General features: G+C 37.2%; 1 protein-coding gene across 3 annotated transcripts in view; it reads right to left on the bottom strand.

Moving 5' to 3' along the window:
* LOC102473143 (microcephalin) overlaps window positions 1-24,196 on the bottom strand; it is a gene marked incomplete at its 3' end in the record, with an annotated part of 112,273 nt that overhangs the window by 73,789 nt on the left and 14,288 nt on the right. For all 3 annotated transcript variants that reach the window (XM_027773311.1, XM_006152152.3, XM_014589199.2), the window contains 4 exon segments: window positions 1,705-1,794; window positions 7,080-7,223; window positions 9,772-9,886; window positions 11,290-11,377. In XM_027773311.1, coding sequence (XP_027629112.1) covers window positions 1,705-1,794; window positions 7,080-7,223; window positions 9,772-9,886; window positions 11,290-11,377 — 437 coding nt within the window.

Here is a 24,196-nt window from a genome sequence, read left to right on the forward strand (position 1 = left end):
GCTGAACAAAATCTGTCACATCAGGGGAGAACAACTGTGTCCAAATAGGCAGAAAAAGTATCTGTATTCAAAGACAAAGTGGAATTACGGTGGTGATGTGACAAGTGAATATGGGTTTTATTTATTTATTTATTTATTTAACATGTTTGAAAGATTAGCAGAGATTTTGAAAGAGACTGATCCAGGACTTTTTTTTTTTTTTTTTTTCCTTCAAGCTGGTGCATGTCCACCTATTTCAGCTTTCAAAAGAGTTTGAGCATGGGAACCAGCAGTTAGCGTAATGGCTATGTCACTGGACTCCCACGTAGTCGACCACGGTTCGCGTCCCGGACCTGGTGGCTTAAAACTCACGCCAGGCGCGTGTGCGTGCGTGCCCAAGATCCCCAGAGGAGAATGGAGGAGAAGGGATTGCGGCGTGACCATCCCCCCTGGGGGGTGATTTCTCGCTTTCTGTCTCTATGTCTCTCTCTGTCTGGCGAGCGCACGCGCCCTATAGCGAAAAAACCTCTCCAAAAAAAAAAAAAAGAAAGAAAAAAAGAGTTTGAGCATTACTTCCCAACCACAAATGACTCCCACACTGGGAAGGAATGAATCTGTGACCCCTTTATGAATAAGCTGAGTGAGTCAACTTTGTCCATGCTAGAAAAAGATCAACTGCCTGAGATCACAAATGGCAGTGGTCTTCAAGTGTAGTTGAGACAACTTCAAATCTCCACATGTTCTGGATTAAGGTCAATGCAGAATATACTGAGATTGCTACAAAAGCACTGAAAAGCCTGCTTCCATTTCCAATATCCTATATGAAGCAGGGTTTTCTGCAGTGACAGCAACCAAAATGAGATTATGGAGTAGACTGGACACAAGCAATACACTTCTGGTGTCACTGTCTTCCATGACCCCCAAACTGGACCATCTAGTTGAAAAATAAGTTTAGGGGACCCACTGATTCTGCATTATGGTGAGTTGTATAATTATTTCATTATATATTACAATGTGATAACAATAAAAATAAAAAGGATTATAAATATAATGTGTTTGAATCATCCTCAACTATCTCCCCTTCACTTTCCTGGTCCATGGAAAAACTGGATGAAACTGGTCCCTGGTGTCAAAAGGTTGGAGACTCACTACTATACAGTTTAAACTGCATATAGGTCAGGTTGTATAAGATGATTAGAATTTATAAACAATGAACAACTGATTCTATAGTAAATGCCTAGGATAAAACCTATAAATAACCAAAAAGAAGTTTAACATTCTTTGATTTTTTGTTGTTTTTAAAAGAGGTTTTTGACTGAGGGTGTGTGTGCTCACAGGGGAGAGAGAGAGACAGACAGAGATGCAGTGAAAGGGAATGTGAGAAATCACCCCCCACCGGGGGATGGTCACATTGCAATCCCTTCTCCATTCTCCTCCAGGGATCTTGGGCACACATGCACACATGCCTGGCATGATTTTCAAGCTATTGGGTACAGGACTTGAACAGCAGTCGGCCACGTGGGAATTCAGAGAAGTAACCACTATGCCATCTGCTGGTCCCATGCTTTGATTTTATTATAATAACAAATTTCAAGTGGAAACTTATGACTTCTAGATTTAACTAATTGTTCAACTCATTGAAATGGCTACATGAAATTCCAAATAAGAAAACCATACAGTTCTCAAAACTTAAATAGATAACAGCAAAGAAAATAGTAATTTTACCTGAGCACAAAGTATCATGTGAAATGTTCAAAGATGCTTCACACAGAGTGTTATCTGGACTATCATGAGACTGGTCAATCATTTGGGAAGCTGAAAACAGAAAACATTTCAGTTAATGTAATGTCAACATTTTTTAGTAGATAAGGCCAACAATAAGTATACCCATTTTATTCTCATATATAACACATACATCAACGTATTCCTTACATTGTATATTCCAGACTTAATAGAGAACCAAAAGTACACAAAAACTTACTTAGTTAACTCTGTTACAGAGGATGAGAATTATAAAAAATAACCTACAATGCCAGTTTGGTGGTACATCAGTAATGCACTACTCAAGTGATGTTGGATCCATATAAAGACAATGGATTCAGTTCCCTGGTCACGAAGTGCATACCAAGCACGTGTGCCCTGGATCCTGGTTGGCTAGGAGGGCTGGGTGCAAGGGGATTATGCTGTGGCACTGTTGAGGGTTGTCTGTCTCTCTTACTCATGAAAGAAATAAACTTATTTTAAAAACCACATAAATCATATCATTAAAAATAGAATTAAGTCAGAGAATCATAAATGTCAAATCGTAAATGAAAAGTCAACTCGCCTCAATCTAATCAGAAGCTTAAGAAAGTTAAATAAAAATTGTCACTTAATTTTTCTGTTTGATAATCATGGCTTTTTCTTCAAGTGGTTCACTGTTCAAATTATAGAGGTAACTATTGGGTTTTTGGGGCCAGCAGGTGGCATGGTGGTTAAGATGCTGGACTCTCACATGGCTGACTGTAGTTCGATTCCCAGACCTACTAACTTGCATTCTCACTTTTTCTCTTTCTCTCTAGCTGGTGAGTACACATAACCTATAGCAAAACAAACAAACAAACAAAACAAAAAAACCCTAATAATAATAATAAATAATGTTAAATAAATGATTCTTAAAAAGAAAAAGAAAGAAAAAAACATTATTACTTTCCAGACACCTGCATGTTATGAGCAACAATCAGGAGTGATATGGGCTCTCAACAGATATTTAGTAAGGCCTAGGAACATTTTAGATATCACAAGCAAGGTAGGGTAGGTAAGTTACTGGTAGTAAGTTATTGCTATACAGTGGGAAGAGGTGAGGGTTTCTATTAAAATACTACCAGCACAGAACAGTGCCCACAACCAAATTATTGAGCCCAAAATGTAAATAGTGCTAAGGTTAATTAATACTGGAACTCAGGATCAGCAGATTGCATAATGGTTACATCGCAGAATTCCCACAAATTCAACTGTGGTTTGAGTTCCAGATCTGGTGGCTTAAAACTCATGCTGGACGCATATGCATGTGTGCCCAAAATCTTGAGAGGAGAATGGAGGAGAAGGGATTGAGGCATGATCATCCCCCTCTGGGGAGGTGGTGATTTCTAGCTGTATGTCTCTCTGCATCGCTCTGGCTTGCACATGTACCCTATGGCAAAAATCTCTCTTAAAAAAAAAAAAAAAAGAGAAATACCAGAGATTCCACAGAAGACATCCAGGATATCAATAATTTAACAAATAAGGTCATAGATATTATCTTCAAAGGCCGTGTATACAACGTATAAGAAACAAAGGAAATGTTTGGGTCTTGTACAAAAGCTTTTTGTAAAGAGACTCAAAAGGATACTTTTTGGAGGAAACTTGATCAAACAATTGTAAAAAAGAGAATAAGCCAAGGTAAGAAAGGTAAGCACACAGATAAAACTTTCAGGAGTTGAGTTTTAAACTGTGCTAGATGCAGTTAAATGGCAGAAATAATGCTGCAAAATAACAGAATAAATAATTTAAGGCAAATTTGTTTATATACTTAACTACACATTGAAACAGTTTGGATGTCCAAATAGTTTAGACACCGCTAATTATCTATCTCAATATCCATTCTCCGCTTCCTCTTAAAAACAGAACTCTGATCTTAGTGCAGAAATGCATCCTCACAAAGACTAAATTTTCAGTCTTGCTTGTAATCATGAATGACCATAGGACTAAGGTCCCTGAGAATGGAATTAGGCAGGAATGTTGGGAGGGATGTCTGGTAAGGCTGTTACAGGACACTCTCTGGCTCAGCTGCAAGAGACACACATTTTAGAACAAAAGCCAGGCACCCCAGGAGGCAAACCATAAAGATAAAAACAGATTTTTTTTTTTTTTTTAAATTGGTTTTGCCATAGGGTGTGTGTGCTCACTGGAGAAAGAAAGAGGAAAAGTGAAAATTCATCTACTGAGCAGGTAGGAGGTGGCGGGGGTGGTGGGGATGGCCACACTGCAATCCCTTTTCCTCCATTCTCCTCCTGAGATTTTGGACACAAACGTACACATGCCCATGTGATTTTTAAGCCCAGGATTCAAACTGCAGTCAGTCATGTGGGAATCCAACGTCTTAATCACTATGCTGCCTGCTGGTCTGATGTTTTTGTTTGTTTGTTTTAATTGCCAGAGGGTGTGTGTGCTTGCCAGAGATGGAAGGATGAGAAAGAGGGAGAAAGTACCACTCCCCAAGGAGCATGGTCATATAGCAATCCCTTCTCCTTCATTTCTCCATCATGCCAGGATTCTGGTCATACATGTACACAAGCCAGGCATGTTTTTCTAGCCACCAGGTTCAGGATTCAAACTGTGGTTGGGCATATGAAACCCAGCTCCCTTAACCACTAAGCTATGGGGCCAGCCTGGAATCTATAGATTTTTTTTTAAGAATGATTTGATTTAACTTTATTTATTTATTTAATTGGTTTATATTTTAATTTGACCAGAGGGACAGAGAGAAAGAGAGAGAGAGATAGAGAGAGAGAGAGAGACAGAAAGGGAGGGAGAATAAATGAGAATGTAAGCCTCCAAGTCCAGGACTTAAACCTTGGTCAGCCATATGGGAGTCCAGCACCCTCAGCCACCACACCCCTGCCAGCCCCAAGAATCTAGGTTCTTAAAGGTAACAAGGAGTGCCTTCCCAGATCTGACAGCCTACTACTGACCTTTTTTTTGGTTGTTGTTGTTGAGAGGTTTTTGCTACAGGGCGTGTGCACTAAACAGAGAGACAGAAAGTAGTGATTTCTTAGTGATTTCCTCCAAGGAGGATACCCACACCACAGTCCCTTCTCCTCCAGTCTCCTCTTGGGATTTTGGGCACGCATGCACTTGTACCTGGTTTGAGTTTTAATCTGCTGGGTCCGGAACTTAAACTGCGATCAACTACATGGGAGTCCAGCAACGTAACAATAACACCATCTGCTGGTCCCTGAACTTGTCTTCTTGACAGAGAAATAGAATGTTATTTAATTTAACAAAGCTATTGGTTTTTGTGTTTCTTTGTTATATGCACTCAAAATTAATCTTAACTGATAACAGGTGCCCATTTTGTGTCACGTATCAAAAATTCAAAAAAGCTTAAATATCTAAACTTAAAAAAAGCTCTCTGGGGCCAGCTGGTAATGTGGTAGTTAGGAATGATGGACTCCCACAAGGCTCTGTTTTGAGTCCCAGACCTGGTGGCTTGCTCTCTCACTTTTTCATTCTCTTTGTTTCTCTGGTCAAATAAACAACAAAAAAAGTGAATAAAGTTGAATAAAATAATTCTTTAAAAAAACCTCTTATAAGCACAGCAAAGAAAAAATATAATAGGTAGATGGATAAGGAATATAAAATTCACATACTCAGTAAGTCATAGCCAATAATATGAAAAGACATTTGACATTATTAATAATAAAAAACAAATTAAACAAAGAAATCTAGTTTTTGTTTTTCAGAACGAAAAACAATGAAAGGCTAATACAATTCAGTCTTACAAGTATGGAGAAACTGGCAGTCTTGTAAAATAGCAGTGAATAATAAAATGGCCTAACCTTTTTGAAGGATAATTTGCCCACATCGAAAATTTTAAATCCTATTTTTATGAACATAATTGAAATGCTTGAAGTATGCAAGAATATAAAAATGTATGTAGATGCATGTAGGGGTTATAATTAAAAATAGGGGAGGGGCTAGTTGGTAGCACGGTGGTTGAGGCAGTTGGATCCTAACTACATGGCCATTTGTTTGGGTTGAGTCCCAGACTTGGCAGCTTGAAAAACACACCAGGTATGTGTGCCCAAAATTCTAAGAGAGAATAGAGAAGGAATTGTGCAATGGCCACTCCCCCCCGGGGAGGGGGTGCTTTCTCACTTTCCCTCTCTCTCTCTCTCTCTCCAGTAAGAGCATGCACCTTTAGCAAAATTAAAAAAAAAAAAAAATCAGGGGAAAATCTTTATGTCCATAGAAAGAAAAGTGGTTAAATAAAAAACAAGAACAGGGTCAGCAAGTGGCCTGGTAGTTGGAGTGACTGGATCCCACACAGTCAACTGCATGATTCGAGTCTAAGACCTGGTGGTGGCGAAAGAAACATTCTGGGAACCTGTGTGTGAGTGCCCAAAACCCTGAGAGAAAAAGGGAGGAGAAAGGACCTCAGTGTGGCTATCCCTGCCTGGGGAGTGATTTCTCACTTTTCCTTTCTCTTTCTGTTTTAGCAAACCAAAAGAAAGCAAATATGTAGTAAGAAAAGAATAAAAACTACAACACTATTTCTAATAAAGAAAAACTGGGGAAAAAAATACACATCAACACATGATTCAATATCAAAACTACAGAGTACTTTATAGCATCTTAAATAAAGAGGCCAGCTCTCACCTACTGACCTAAAAACAAAAAACCTCCAGGATACTCTATAAGTAAAACAAACAAACAAAAAACCCCAAAACAAACAAAAAAAGTTAAAAATAATACATAAAAGAGAAATTACAACTCCACACAGAAACCACACCTGTAATATAGACATGTGAGAAACTTAAAGAGACCAGAAAATCAGATCAACTTAAAATACAGGTTACACTGGGATAGAGAAGTAGAATTATATGGGAATCAAAATGAATTTTTATTATTAACTACACTGTTAAGTGCTTTATTAAAATGTACTCAATCTTTACAAAGTATTAAAAAATATCTTTAACTTCAAAGATAAAGAACACAGAGAAAGTAAATGCACTAGATACATTAATATAATACAAATTTCTTCAAAATAGAGGACCAATTAATTAAATTTTTCAAAAAAATTCTGAAGATATTAGAAATTACAAAGAAGCTACAAAAAGAGGATTTTAAACATAGAGAATCCTCTATATCCCACATGTGCTTCAAAAATCTTAATAAAGCATAAGACTTTATGGAAGAAAATATTAACAAAGTCTGCCCTGAATAGGCCAAGATCTGTTATAATAAGGAAACATTAACAGACGTATCTAGATAAAGAAAAAAAATACTTATCATATTTCATTTACCCATTTGGATAATTTTTATTTTATAAGCTATATTTACAAGCTATAATCACTTACATGTAGGGGAAAGATTTTCTCTTTTATCCTTCATTTCCTGGAGCCTCTTTTCCATTGTGCTGTGGTGAGTACTATAAATTTTAGTTGTGGGACTATATACCAATGAACCATTGGATTCGAAAAAGAGAACAGGTATATCATTATCTGAAAATAAAAAAAAATGCAATCTTAAATTAAAAATAAAAAAAGCCTACATACTTCAACAACATGATTCCTTATAAGGAATACCCACCCTTCCATCTTCATAGATATCCTGTCTTCTCGATATCATTACCTACTAGTACTAATACTCTACCACCACCTACACAATCGATGACGCTACAACCACAGCTGAAGCAATTATTTATTGAGCTATTACGATGTGCCAGACATTGTATTAAGCACAATGCATGCATTATCTTATCTAAGTGTCCCCAAATCCAAAATATTAGGTACCAGTATCACCATTTAAAGACAAAAGAAATTGAGATAAAGAAGTTAAATAACTTACTAAAAAATCACATATCTAGTAAAAGAAGAAATCCAGAATACAGAATGTAATTTGGTTCCCAAATGGGGTTTTTACCCCAGGTTTTAGAAACTGCTCCAACTAATCACCACTCCCAGACCCAAACGTGAACTTGACTGTATAAAATGGGATCAGATTGTTCGCTGAATCATAAAATTATGGGCTTGTTTTGTGTGGGTACAAAGTTTTACATTTTTCTGGAGTATACCTTGCATATACTCAGAGACCTTCAGGATTTTGCCATTCTGCCCTCACCCCAATAATAAAATACCAAGAATCATTCAATATCTTTTCCTTTGCAACTCTTAGACCCGGACAACCCTCACTATAGTTCTGACAATACACAGAACTATATTAGTTGACTCATGAATACTTAATAGCTGTAGGTATATTTATTTATTTATTTTAAGAGAGGTTTTTGCTATAGGGTACATGTGCTCGCTGGAGAGACAGAGAGAGACTGAGAGACAGAAAGCAAGAAATCATCACGCAGCGGGGATGGTCACACCACAATCCCTTCTCTTCCATTCTTCTATTGAGATATTGGTAGTTTTTAACAGGCAATTTCTATTAAGGTACACATTTGGTCTAAAAAGGGAAAAATTTATATCTACATTCCCATTTTGTTGTATTCTTTTCAAATACACTATCACTAATATAAGATATAAGGTCAAAGTAGCAAAAGTATAAAGAATTATAGGAAAGTGGTGAGATGTTGACCTGAGGCTACAGGAAGAGACCAGATATGGGTCCTACTAGGTTACAGGACATATTACATAGAGGATTTCTGGCGGTGCTGTCAGTAGGGCACCTTTGCACAATGCTGAGCCAAGTCTGGTTTGTGAGTCAATGTGAATATACTGGGTATGACTGTGGTTTGTTCTGGTGGCTTGAGAGCTAGAGGGAAGACAGGGATAGGACACGATCCAGTAGGGGTCCCTGTCTATCTGTCTTTCTCCTTTTCTCTCCGTTCCTCCAGCCCTCCATCCTTTGCTCTCTCTCAATAAACTTAACATATATATAAATATATTTATAATATATAAATAATATAAATATATGTATGTGTATATATATATATATTTATATTATATTATTTTATCCTAAATAGTTTGTCTTCTTTTTTTTTTTTTTTTGGAGAGGTTGTTTTGCTATAGGGTATGTGCGCTCGCCAAAAAGACAGAGAGAGACAGAAAGCAAGAAATCACCCGCCCACCGCCCCCCTCAGCCCGGGAGGGATTGCCACACCACAATCCCTTCTCCTCCATTCTCCTCTTGGGATCTTGAGCATGCACACACATGAGCCCGGCATGAGTTTAAGCCGCTGGGTCTGGGACTCGAACCATGGTTGACTACATGGGAGTCCAGCAACATAGCCACTACGCTAACTGCTAATCCCCTAAGTACTTCTTGAAATGATACCAGGGAACTTTAAAACAGGGTGGGCTGTCAAGCTCTAAGATTTACATCATTCTAACTAAAGCATAGATGGATGGTAAGGACACGATGGAGCAGAAAGCCTGGTTAAGCAGCAGCTGTAATGCTACAGGAAAGATGATGAAAACTGGGAGTAAGAGAACGAGAAGTATAGGAGTCACACAATTATTACAGGAATGGGGTCATGGTTTTATAGGTGTAGTGTCAAGGGGAAAGATATGTCAAGGGTAATTCCATGTTTCTGGCTTGAATAGGTAGAAAGACCACAGTTAGGGTAGCTTTGTGGGGGAAGAACCCGCACACCCCAACAGAGACGATCAGATGACTGAGTGTGGAAGCAAATGATAAATTTTTGGAAAATTATGTAGTGGCAGTATGAGAGCTATTGTTCTACTTAATTCTACTCCATCACAGATTTAAATCTATGAATCTCTAAAGAAATAAATACAGACTTATTTCAGTCAGGTTTATTAGTAAAGTTTGCTTTTCTTCTATAATCACACTTGAAAATAAAAATCTGTCAGCAATCTGATGAACAGTTAAGACTTTGTGGTCAATTAGCTAAAAGCACGGCTTGACCATGACTCTTATTCAAGTTTGCTATAGGCAACTTATATTTTATTTTCTCTTTCCCAGCCTAAAACTACTGTAAGGCTTTATTAGCTATCTCATCCTGAATGCTACCAGTCATCAGGAACATTAAACAAGATGTATGAACAAAAGCGCAAGGGAGTATATTTCTTGGCTTACCTAGAGTTGTTTTTTGCCTTTGTAGCTCTTTAGTCATTTTCTCAATTTTTTTTTGAAGTCTTTTATCATTTTCTGGAGTTTTAGCAATAAAATCTTTCGGCTGCATGCACTTTCGCTGTACAGAAAGGACAGAAAAATAAGTAATGCTGTATTAGAATTGTTTAAGAAAGAAAAAAGTCCTTTCACAAAAATTTATATTTTATAACATCATTAATAAAAGCTTTTTTTTTTTAATTTTACAGGTGCTTACAAAAAGGAAAGAGAGATAGACAAGACAGAACCATTAGCCATGGGGCTGGTCCTCTTATAAAAACTTCTAAAATAGGTGTTTTTTGTACTATATATGAGTTGGCAATAAGTATTTTTTAATGGAATTATTTAAAAAAATAAGACTGAATAAAAAGCTCTATACTACATAACTATGTTTTCTGCACATTTTCAGGATCCTGACATTCTTCTTTTCTATATAGTTCTTGGTAAAAACTAAGAACTTCCCATTTCTTGCTATTCTCATGTCATCTTCTTCTCATATCATGACATAATAGCAAAACATAAAAGCAATTATTTTAAACTACCAAAGAGAATGTCTCTTTTAAAATACACTACACATTCTTAGCCTTACCCACTACTTTCTCTTCTTTGGAGTTACCCATTAACTCCCTAACTTTAGCCCAGTCATCAGCACAAATACAAAACTGAACTTTCCATCGACTTCACCTACTCCTACTTCTATATCTAAGCTATTTTTTAAAGGACCCAGAGAAATTTAAATCTATCTAAATGTCTTTCGGTTTTTCAAAACTACCAGTTCAAATTTGCTTTCCAAGTACCTATTCTAACTTCTTTTGTTCTGGTCTTAAAGAACTTCTTTTAACCATTCACTTAGTATACACTTGTTCATTAGCAAAAATGTCATTATGAGTCAAGTGTGGTCCTGCAACCTAGAAAGATCCTTGCTATCAAGGTGCTGTACTCTAGTATAGCTGACAGAAAGTCAACAATATAGATAAGTAAATTATGTCAAAGATGTGTTGGTAGGTTAATTTCAATGGTCTTAGAACCAGCCTGCACTGTTTTCACTAAAGTATCTGCACAAAATGAAATGTACTAATTAATGGCTGCTTTGTAACCATGGGTCCCAGGAGTTTGTACACTTAGCTATACATGCTTTGGACTTTGAAGATTTCTGGGTTAAAGAGAATAAAGGTATTTTACTATAGACATAACCTAATTCTGAAGTTATTACCAAAGCACCTGAGTTTTGTTGGTCTCTTAGCAATACTGACTTTTTCTGGGACCAACCATAGTCTCATTCATTCTTAGAAATTACATAAACATATTCATAGGATAAAATAATATCTAAAACTTCTTAAAAAATGCTACATGAAAAGAATAAATATCATCAGCATATTTAATACCATTCTTAAATACACTGCTAAAAGTTTTATCTTCTAGGAATTAAAAAAAGAATAAATAAATTCATAATTGCCACTTTCTACACTGAAATTACATACTTACTTTTTTCTTCATTAAGCTTGGTAAGTGTTCCTTAGTATTAGCTGCAGGGAATAATGATTCATCAATGTGTGCTCCAGCTGTCTTGCATCTGTATAATTAAATTGCAGTAGTCTAATGATTATTTATTTCTATTACATTTATACAACACTAAATCTGCATATATATCAGCAACTTAAAGAAAATCCATGCACAAGTCATTTCAACAAACATTTTAAAGTAAGTACATTTAATAACAAATGCAAAAGTCAATGTAAATTAAACTTTAAAATCTTCTCTCCATGGTGTTTTCTTAAGTGTCAGAGTAGAAGTAAGAAGGAGGGAAAGGAAGCACAATTTTTATGCAACATTTTCACAATTTTATGCAACAGTCTCATATGAGTACATGACATGCATTCATAAAGGTAGAAGTGTGTTACAGATCTGAAATTATAAGCAGATGCTATTTAATATATAATTTAAGAGTAAACAGGCTATAAAATTTCAGAGGTTGAAAGGATCTAAAGAAACTCAGGCCAGAGAGCCTATTCCTCCTCCATAACTGGGTTGTTCTATTTATGTGTGTTTCTGTCAAGATATCACAATCACCCTAGAGAGCCAGGTGTGTAATCCCAGCTGCTCATAGTCAGGCCTCCTCCCTGCATATCTGTCTGTCCTCACACCCTGCCAGTTCTCCTCCCTTTATGTTATTCAACCTTTTGTATTTTGATTTCTTCCTTCTAAGCATTCAGTCATCCAATTCTAAACAATCCAATGATTTTCAAGATGATCTCTGGTCCCATCATTTCTCTTTTTTAAATTCATTTATATATTTCTGAACTATTAATCTTAAAACATTTTACTCACCTCCCAAACTTGGATCAAAAACTTTCAATTACTTCCATGTTTACAAATCATCACACTTAACTGCTGTTTAAGTCTTTTTATGGTACGGTTCCTAACCAATCTCAACTACATTTCATAAAACCATCACTGTTAAATACCTAATATACAAATCAATTATTTAAAAATAATTAAATGAATACAATCATACTGACATAGAAAGCACTATGAAATATATCAAGAATGAAAAGGAAGCTTCAGAAATGTCTGTATGGGGACCAGCAGTTGGCGTAATGGCTATGTCACTGGATTCCCATGTAGTCAACCACGGTTCAAGTCCTGGATCCGGTGGCTTAAACTCACACCAGACACGTGTGCATGCATGTCCAGGATCCCGAGAGGAGAATGGAAGAGAAGGTATTATAGAATGGCCATCCCCCCTGGGGGGTGATTTCTCGCTTTCTATCTCTCTGTCCTTCTTGCAAGCTCATGCGCCCTATGGCAAAAACCTCTCCAATCAATCAATCAATCAATCAATCAATCAATGTCAGTACGGCACAGTATGCTCTATAGGTTAAATGACAACAGTAGTTACCACTAGGATAGCAAATTTCACTTGAATCAGAAGACCCTTCACATTCTTGGTACCTGTTTGAGAGTATGGAAAGTCAAAGCTATTTTTATGGTAATACAAACATGTTATTTTCCTTTTTTATTTCTCATTCTATAATGAATATACAGTGGAGATTTTAGAAGCTAATTCACATGTGCACTCTCAATAAACTGAATGCAGAAGCAGATATGAGAAAACAAATCTTCTACTAAGCCAGACAAGAAAGAAACTTGCGAAAAAAAGTAAAAAAAAATTTTAAAAAAAGGATCTAGTGCAATAATTTTAACAACAGAAGTAAAACTATTGTGTGGTTGGGAAAGTCACAATGCATTTTTGCACAGAAAAACATAAAAAAAAAAAAAGCCATGCTTTTCCCAACGACCTAATCAATAGAAGAGGAACAAAAAAAGGGCTTAATGGAGTTGGAGACAGTCATCAGATTCTGATGAGGAAGCAAAACTGGGAGGAGGGAGCTCTTCCATCTGGAGGAAGAGCACAGACAAAAGCACGATGGCGTAAACAGCATGGTATTTTTTGAAAAATATACACTGTATGACTGAATGAATAAACATCAGCTAGGAAGACTAGTGACAAAGAAAGAAGTCAGGTCATCCTTGGGGGTTCTATTTGCCAAGCAAATGAGCATCCATGAACTGGGCACCTAAAGGTTCAGTTTCAGGACAATGACACTAAGGGCAAAGAGACTAGTCAGGGGCTACTGCAATGACTGAGGTAGGTAGGATATGCTAAACATTTCAGCAAAGGCAGTGGGGAGTGGAGGGCAGGGGATTCTAAAGCTAGTCTTACTTGGGCAATAAACATAACGTTTTTGACTGTTGGTTAAATCTGGTGAACCGAGTACAACATGCTTTTTTCCTGTCCTCCAAAAAGTTCAATAAGATGACAGTAAAGGAAAACAAAAAGGCGTAAACCAACAAAAATAGAGACTAGATAAGAGCTGTCTGGGGAACTGAAAAGGCAAACAAATAAAGAAAACGGAAACCCATGCCTGAGAGTTGGGACAGGGAAGAGACAAGGAATGACCAGATGCTTTCCTCAAACCTCACTCAGCAGGACTCAAATGCATAAGGTGCATTCACATAACGAGAATGGGCAGGAGTGGAGAGCAGCCTACAGCCTGGATACCTGAAAAGAGACAGTGAGACTTCACAACTGCACCAAAGCAAAAACACTGGGTCAGTATTTAGACAACTGAAGCTGAGTAGCTTTGGACTTACAGACAGCAGGCCAAGTAGGAAAACAAATTTTGCATAAAAGAAAATATATTTACGATACATTTTGAAATTCAGCTAAAAAGAACTTTCAGAATCATAATAACATAAACACAAACTACTGATTTAAGCAAAATACATGCCATATACTGGAGTAAAGAGCAAAAAAAGACTGTGTGTGTATTGGTGAAAATAGCAGATATATATATGTTGATATGAAGTATCCCAAGAGAGGGATAGTGAGAAACTGCATTCTCACTTCCCTATCAGAAAGTCATTAGATAATGTCCAAAACTGAAAAATCAGGGCAGTAGTAGTTAGACAACATAGAGATACAGTGACATGTGTTGAAAGGGGCTGCCTCTAGAGAAGAGAAATTAGGGGTTAAAAATAAGGTCAGCAAAGAGACCACTGTTTTTCATATTAAGCTTTGCCATTTTGGTTCTTCTCTCTGTTTCTCTTTTTAATTTGCTAGAGGGCATGTGCACTCACCAGAGATAGAGAAGGAGAGAAAAAGGGAGAGCAAAAAAGCACCCCCCATGGGGCACGATCACACTGCAATCCCTTCTCTGTTTCTCCCTTCTTTAAGGGTTTTAGGCACAAATGCATATGTGCATGGTGTATTTCTCAAGCTCTTGGGTCTGGTCTAGGACGCAAACTACACAATTGGCCATGTGGAATTCAGCTCACTTAACCATCAGACCATAAGCTAGCCAAGTTCTTCTCTCTACCATGAATGCATGTTTGTATGTGTGTATATCTATTCAATTATACATTATTTGATAATAAAAATGAATAAAACTGATATATATGAATGGACCTTAAAAACATTATACTAAGAAAAAGCCAGAAACAAAGACCATATATTATATGATCCCATGTATGTGAAATGGCCAGAACAGAAAAGTCTATATAAAGTAGATGAATAGTTGCCACTGGCTGGGGAGGTGAGGGGGTCTGGGAAGTGACTGCTGCAAAGCACAAGGTTTTATTCTGAGATAATGAAATGTTTCAAAATTGTGGTGATGATTGCATAACTGAATAAATTTGAAACCACTGAACTGTACACTTTAAATGAGCAAATTGTACATAAATTAGATCTGAAAACATTGTTTTGAAAAAAAGATTTCACTATATACATCTTAGAATGGCTAAAATTCAAAAGATAGATAAATTCCAAGTAAAGATGTAGAGCAAGGGGAACATCTATGCATGCCTGACTGATGAGAATGAAAAGCGACTGGGACCAGCAGTTGGCGTAATGGCTATATCTCTGGACTCCCATGTAGTCGACCACAGTTTGAGTCCTGGACCCTGGCTTAAACTCGCGCCAGGCACTTGTGCGTGCATGCCCAAGATTCAGAGAGGAGAATGGAGGAGAAGGCACTGAGGCGTGGCCATCCCCCCTGGGGGGTGATTTCTTGCTTTCTGTCTCTCTGTCTCCGTCTTTCCGGAGAGCACACATGCCTCATAGCAAAAAAAAAAAAAAAAAAAAGAATGAAAAGTGACAAAACCAACTTGGAGAAGTCTGGGTAATGACCCAAGAGAAGTGAAAACATAAAAATGATACCAATGTGATTGTCCGCAGTAATTTTGGTTATTCATAATAAAAAACCAACAACTACCCAGATATCCATCAACTGGTGAATGGATGAACGTGCTGTAGTTTGTACATGCACTAGAATACTACACAGCTATAAAAAGGAAATGGGGCTACTCCTATAAAAAACGATGTAGATATAAATCTCAGAAACATCACCATAACTGAAAGAAGCCAGGCAAAATATAGTATGTACTAGATGAGTCCGTGTATATGAAATCCTAGAATAGGTGACGTTAATTTTCCAATAATAAAAACCAGATTAGTGACTGCTCTGGGGTGGAAATAGGGGCAAGGAAGCTGACTGCAAATGGACACAAGAAAACTTCCTGGCTGACAAAAATGCCCCATATGTTGTTGTGGTGGTGGAGACATGGGCATACATCAATATATTTGCCAAAGCTCAGTGTGACCGTACACTTAAAAGATACATTTTAGTTCATGTAAATCATATTTTTATAAAGCTGATCTTAAAAAAAACAAACCTATTACCACCTGTAGAAAGCCTGTAGTTAATGGAATGGTCAGAATACTGGATCTCATGAACAAGATAGAAAAATGGCAGGAAGGGTGAAGAGAATGAGAAGGAAAATGTTTCTTAGTTTGCCTCTTTGAAAGGCCTTTAATAACCAATGTCCATCCTGAGTAGGTTTAATCAATTTTTTCTTAAGCAAGATAATACCTATTTACCATTACAAGCTACAAAAGAGCAAAAGGTAGTGGGAATGCATCTGGACAAAAGATACAGATGAAGAGAACCTGACAATCATATTATCATATATGTATCATTAAAATGATAACCACTGGTGGGTAGACGTTGATGCGGCAGTAAAACATGACACTCTGGGAGGCTGACCTATATGGGAGGATACTGGGTTCACATCAGGAAACCTCCCTGAGCACACTGGGCACACACAATCCAGGGTGGGATGCGGTTGGAGTGGACTGTGGGCTCAAGGCCCTGTTGAGGGTGCTGCTTCTCTTTCTCTGCCCATCCCCCCATTTTGTTTTATCTCAGAAGAAACTTACAAAAATTTATTAATAAACTTATAAAAATAAAGTTTATTTTCTCAAATAAACTTATAAAAATAAGAAAATGAAAAATTATAAATCACGATGATAAAGTTCGGCCAGCTCCAAAAAACTCTCACACCAACTCTCATAGGTATATATTAATACTACTGTTTTCTTTTTAAAAAAAAAGAATTATTTTATTTAACTTTATTTATTCAGACCAGAGAGGGACACAGAGAGTGAGTGAGAGAAAGAGAGAAAGGAAGTGAGAAAGCAAGCTGCCAGGTCTGGGACTCGAACCACAGTTGGCCATGTGGGAGTCTAGCACCACCAACCACCATGCCACCTGCCAGCCCCAATACTACTATTTTGTTCTATTTCACAGCAGAGGAAATTGAGGCTCACAGAAATAATTTCCCAATATTTACAAAACTAATAAGTATCCTTTCCAGTTAGTGGTTTGTGGAGGCTTGATTCAATCTAATAAAATGTGTACATGACACAGATGCAACTGTTGTAAAATAAATGTCCTATCACCTTTGAAAATAAGCTTTCCAACAATGTATTTATCAGAGTGACAAGATGTAAACATGCATAGAAAGACACTTCCTGTATTCAATCTACTTGGGTTTAACTATTATTTTTGTACAGTGAAGAAATAAGTGGTCCTAAATGATGATACTCTCTATGTATGCAAACAATGTGTGCTTACTTAGCTTACTTAGCAAAATATTGAAGCCACTACATTAAAACCAGGCTTCCACCCAGCCACTCTGGTGTAGGCAATAGAGTCCTGATCTTTAGTGTGGATGCCACCTGTGTGACTAGGGGATCAGATCTCAAGTCAACCTGAAATATACCAGGTGCTTATGTCCAAGATTCTAACTAGTTGGAAGGTTGAGAGAAGAGGATCCTGGTATGACAAGACCTTGTCAAATGTGCCTGTTTCCTTCGTTCGTCTACTCTTTCATGAAGCAAATAAACAGAAGACAAACATATTTACCAGGTATTTAATTAAAATCTACCCTGTAGCAAAGCAGCTTCCAATGATAGATACCTATTTTTCTTCACAAATGTAAAAAGGTAACATTATTCCCCCATCTAGTGGTCAAGAACAGAGTTATGAGATATATCCCTAAAACAGAACCACCTCTTTAACCTTCATTTCCAAATAGCTGCTATTCAAGAGCCAATAGAAACCACAGTAGCACCCTAGCAGCCAGAGGCTATCGGTGGATGGTAGTGTTAACAATCTTTTGGAGACACTGTCTGTTTTTCTCTCTCTCACTCAAGAAATAAATAAATAAATTTCAAAAAGAGAGACGCCATCATGAACTTTTTGAAGTCCCCCTGTGTACAAGTGTGTAAGTATACACACAGCTTTTATGCGTGTGTGTGCACGAGACAATAAAAGAGCTCCGCTACCATAGTAGTGGAGGGTTTTTAACACACACTAAATTATCCAAGTTAGGGACTAATAAAGAAACTGAAAAATTAAAAAGAATATAGATATGAACATTATGATTAGAAATAATGGAGCTTAGGGTTGTATGGATCCCTCCACTAGTCTGTAAAAATCCTCTAGTTTCTCTGTATTTCTTTTTTCTTCTATATAAAAATTGCTAGCATTCAAAGGACATGTCAGAATTTTATTAGTTGTCATATGGTCTGCTTTTAACCCAGAACGAATCCAACAAATGGGTTTATAGTGACACCTAGTGACCGTATATATTTAACGCTCAGCTTTTCAATGGAAAATGAGCAATGATCCTATATAGGCAATTAATAAACAAAAAAAAGACACGGGATATACAAAATAAAGGTCAGTTTGGCTCTTCGTGTTCTGTAGAAGAAAGTTCAAAGTGACTAAAAATCAGGGAAATACAAATGAAGGTAGTATTATTTTTCACCTACAAAGTAGGAAATATTAAAAAGATGAATGACTCGGGAGCCAGCAGATGGCGTAGTGGTTACATCGCTGGACTCCCACATAGCCAACCATAGTTGGAGTCCTGAACCTGGTGGCTTGAAACTCACACTAATAACGTGTGTGAGTGTCCAAGGTCCCAGGAAGAGAGTGGAAGAGGAGGAACTGTGGCATGGCCATCTCTCCTGGGGGATGATTTCTCACTTTCCCTCTCTTTCTACCTCCCTGGTGGGCACATGTGCTCTAAGGCAAAAAAAAGTCTCTTACCAAAAAAAGACTAATCCATTATATTATGCATAAAATATTGGGACATAGGTGTGATATTTTATCTCAATAAAAAAAGAGAAACTGGTATACTTTTTCGGGAAGTTAGTTCGACAGTATCTATCTATCTCGGGCCCCACAGTGCAGAGGTTAAGCAACTGTGCACAGGGACCTAGTTCAAATTCTGGCCCTGACGGCTTAAAAACCGCAACAGGTACATATGCATATGTGCCCCAAATCCTACCAGAAAGGAGAAATGAAGGAAAAAGGGTGGTGGTTTGACCATGCTCCGTTGGGAGGTGCTTTCTCTCTCTAGCAAACACACATGCCCTCTTAAATAAATGTAAATGAATAAACAGATTTAAACATATAAATCCTTTGAATTAGTTTACTTTTGAATTTAAACCAATGAAAAGACTTACATATCTGCAAAAGGTAAAGTATATAGGAACTCAATGTTATACATACTATTTCTGATTGAAATTCAAGACCTCATATTCATCAATAAAAGATGAGTTACATAAATTACTGGACGTCTACTATAAATTATTATTTTATACATATATTACAAAAATGAAATATATCTCTATATGCCAAAGATATTCTCTAATATAGTTAATTAAAGGAGCACACATGTGTTCAATTAAAAAGTACTTATTTAAATGAATGTATATGTAAATATAAATATATAAGTGTATATGTATCAGTTTTTAGATTTTTATTTGACAGATACTAAGTAATTGTATATCCTAAAAGGTGTGATGTGGGGTTGGGAACAGAGGCGATTATGTCTTTGCAGTTGCTCTTCCTGCAGCTGCTAGGCCTGGGGACACCGAATGTTGAGGCTGCAGCTATACCTGCAGCTATGGCTATGATTGGCCCTATCCTCCTGAGCAGCAGCACAGACTTCCTGCAGCCAGTACAGGTCATCTCTTGCGGGGCCTCCCTACTGGGGCTAGACTCTGTTGAGTTGGTTGCATGGCTAGGACTCCATATGCCCCCTGCAGACCTGGCAGTACTGGTGCACACGGATGTGTTTCAGTTAGTAGCAAAGAGGAATAAAAACACAAGCGAGAAGAGTGTGTAGTTAGGAAAAAAAAAAAAAAAAAGACTAACTGAAGATCTCTGTGCTGTTCCTAATGACTGGATTCTTTGTGCACTCCAGGATGCAGAAAGTCATGGAGTATAAGTCCATATTTTATAAATATATATATATATATATATGTAAATATATATATAAAATATATATATACATATATGTGTGTGTGTGTGTGTATATATATGTATGTATATATTTTGGAAACGGTTTTGCTATAGGGCACATGCACTCACCAAAAAGAGAGAAAGAGAGACAGATAGCGAGAAATCACTCCCCCAGGGGGGATGGCCATGCTGCAATCCTTTCTCTTCCAATCTCCTCTCGGGGTCTTGGGCACACACACACGCATCTGGCAGGAGTATAAGCCACTGGGTCCGGGACTGGAATCACGGTCGACTACATGAGAGTCTGGCACGTAGCCATTATGCCAACTGCTGGTCCCAATAATATGCATATATTTATAGACTACTATACCCAATAATAGAATTACACATTCTTTCTAAATGCACATTTAATATTCTCCTGGATATACCATGTATTAGATCCTATAACAATAACGTTTTTTCCTGTTTGACAGAGGGTATATATGCTCACCTGCAATGGAGACAGAGAGGTAGAGAGAGGGAGAAAGCACCTCACAATAGAGCACGGTTATGGTACAATCTCTTCTCTTCCATTTCTCCCTGCTTTCAGGATTGTGGGTATGCATACATACACCTGTAGTAGTTTACAAGCTGCTGAGGCTGGGATATGAGCTGAACAGTTGGTCACGTGTGATCCAGCTACCCTAACTACCAGGTCAAGGAGCTGGACCCATTTTCCTCCATTTCTCCTTCCTGATAGGATTTGGGGCACATATGCATATGCACCTGTTATGTTTTTTTAAGGCATCAGGGCCAGAATTTGAACTAGCTCCCCGTGCACAGTTACTTAACTTCTGCACTATGGGGCCAGCTCCATATATGATAGATTCTGTTGAATTAACTTCCAGAAAAAGTGTACCAATTTCTATTCTTTTTGTCAATATAAAATAAGAACATCTATTTTAAAGATATTTTAAATAACTCAAATAATATAAAATATGTTCTCCAACCAAGAGACTAAAAAAAATATCAAAAACCAAAAGAAATTTTCCACATGCAAGATGTAGAAATTAAGAATCTCTTAAATAACCAATGAATAAAATAAATCACAAGGGAAATTAGGAGTACTTTAATATCAATGAGAAAAAAAAAAGGCACACCATAACAAACTTAATAAAGCCAGGCTTGGGAGAATATTTACAACTATAAATGCTTAAATTAGAAAAGAAGAAAGATTTCAAATTCCACAATCTAATTTTCTACCTACAGAAAGTAGACAAAGAACAATCTGAGCCCAAAGCAAGTAGAAGGAAGTAATTTAAAAATTACAGTGGAAATAAAATAGAGACTAGAAAAACAACAGAGAAAAGTAAATGACATCAAGAGTTGGTTGGGGAAAAAATGAAGAAAATTAACAAGTCTTCAATCTACATGGACCAAGATGAGAAGAGAGAGAGAGAGAGAGAGAGAGAACTTACTACTGACCTTATAGAAATTAAAAGAATAATAATACAATACTATGAACAAGTGTATGCCAAATTAACTATCCAGGTGATATGGAAAAAAATAGAAAGGCATACACTACTGAAACAGACACAAGAAGAAATAAAAAATCTAAAAGGACACATAACAAGAAATTAAATAAATAATGATAATGATGATGATGATAATAATAACAACAACAATAAAAGGCAGCCAAGGTAGCCAGGCTCAGATAGCTTCACTGGCAAATTCTATGATATTAATACCATTTTTTTTTTTTATATTTTGCCACTGGGCACATGCACTTGCTAGAGAGAGACACACAGACAGAGGGAAAGTGAGAAATCACCTCCCCCCCACCCCAGGTGGATGGCTGCAATCCTTTCTTCTCCATTCTTCTCTCAGGATTTTGTTTATGAACACATGTGCCCAGTGTGATTTTCAAGCTGCCTGGTCCAGTACTTGAACCATGGTGGGTCATCTGGGAGTCCAGTGCCTTAACCACCACACCAAATGCTGGCACCCTACCAAATGTTTGAAGAAGAATTAATACCAATCCTTATTAGAAGTTCTTCAAAAACGGAAAAACACATTTCAACTCATTTTGATGACAGTATTGCCCTGATATTAAAATTAAAAAAAAAACAAAAAACTACAGACCAATGTTCCATATAAATATAGATACAAAATAAAAAAATAATTAAAACACTAGCAAACTGATCCAGCACAAAAGACAATGTACAGAACATGATCAAGCAGAATTTTCCCTAGAAATGCAAGGTTGGTTCACCATACGAAAGCATTCAATCATGTGACCAGCAGGTAGAATGGGGATTTAAAGCAGCTGGATCCCATATGGCCAACTGCATGGTTCAAGTACTGGACCTCATTGACTGGAAACACTCTGGGCACATGTTCATGTGTGCTCAAAATCCTGAGGGGAGAATGGAAGAGAAAGGATTATGGTGTAGCCATCCTCCCGGAGAGTGATTTCTCACTTTCCCTCTCTCTCTGTCTCTCTCTAGAGAGCACATGTGCCCTCTAGCAAACATAAACAAACAAATAAAAACAACAATCATATGAATGAAAACAATGAAAAACAAAAACCATATGAAGATCAGTCATTGCAGAAAAATGTACTAGACAAAATCTTTTAAAAAAAAGTTTTAAAATTATTTAACTTTATTTATTTATTTAAATCTAACCAGAGGTGGTGGTGGAGAAAGAGAGAGAGGGAAAGTGAACAAGCAAGACACCAGGTCCAGGACTTGAACTGTGGTCAGCCATGTGGGAGTCTAGTGTTCTTAACCACCATGCCATCTGCTGGCCCCATACTGGACAAAATCTTAATAATGAATAATGGTGAAAAAAAAAAGGAAGAGGGAAACTTGCAACTTGATAAAGGTATCTGCAAAAAATTCGGAGTTATATTTATACTTAGCAATGATACAGTAAAAGTTTTTCTCTCTGGGATCAATAATAGGGTGAGTAGATAAGGATATCTACTCTTGCCACTTTCTTTTGCTGTGTTTTTTGTTTGTTTGCTTACTACAGGGCATGTGCACTTGCCAAAGAGAGACAGAGAAAGAGAAAGGGAAAGCAGGAAATCATCCCCAAAGAGGAAAGACATCCCACAATCTCTTTTCTTCCATTATCCTCTTGGGATTTTGCTCCTGGTATGATTTTCATTCCACTGGGTCTGGGACTCTAACAACACAATCAGCCATGCGTTATCCAGCTGCCTTATCCTCCATGCCACCTGCTGGCCATGCCACTTCCTCTATTCAACATATAGCTTGAGGCTCTAGGCAAGGCAACTAGGCAAGAAAAGGATATAAAAGGCAGCTAGACTGTAAAAGAAGTAAAACTATCTCCATCTACAGATGATGTGACACCACATAAATACTTAAAGCTAATAAACAAGTCTGGCATAACTGTAGGATGTAAGATCAAATATATAAAAATCATCTATATTTCTAAATACTAGCAACTAAAAACTAAAAAAAAAATGAAACTATGGGGCCAGCTGTAGTGGCAGAGAGGTAATGTAATCCTCTGCATTATTGGACCCACATGGGAGGGTTCTGGTTTTACATCCTGGGACATCATTGAACACAACAGGTACACATGTGCCTGTCAGATCCAGGCTGGATGAGGCTGAAGGTAGATCACAAAGTGAAGATCTTATTAGAGACTACTCTCTCCTTCCTCCCCAACCATGAAATAATAGACAATTAAAAAGAGACAATCCTGAAAACAATGAAATTATGAAAACAATTTACTTACACAAAATGAACAAGAAATTAAGGAATAAATTAAACCTAGGTAATATAAGACTTGTACACTGAAAACTACAAAACATCACCAAATGAAATTAAATACCTAAAAAAAAGGAAATATATCCACATTCATGAACTGGAAGATTAAACATTATTAATACAGTAATACTCCCCTAATTAATCTAGAGATCCAACATAATCTGAATCAAATCCCAGTTGCCCTTCCTTACTTTTTTTTGGAGGAGGGGCATAAAATTCATATGGACATGGAAGGGATTCAAAAAGGCTAAAGAACATTCAAAGAAAGAAAGAAAGTTAGTTAGTTGGTGGACTAACACCAATATAAAAAAATCTACTGCAAAGCTATAAAAATCAAGATGGTGTGGTACTGACATAAAGATGAGCATATAGGGGAACCAGCAGTTAGCGTAATGGCTATGTCGCTGGACTCCCACGTAGTTGACCGCGGTTCGCGTCCCGGACCCGGTGGGTTGG

The sequence above is a fragment of the Tupaia chinensis genome, unplaced genomic scaffold, assembly GCF_000334495.1.
Source record: "Tupaia chinensis unplaced genomic scaffold, TupChi_1.0 Scaffold000338_1, whole genome shotgun sequence".
NCBI lineage: Eukaryota > Metazoa > Chordata > Mammalia > Scandentia > Tupaiidae > Tupaia > Tupaia belangeri.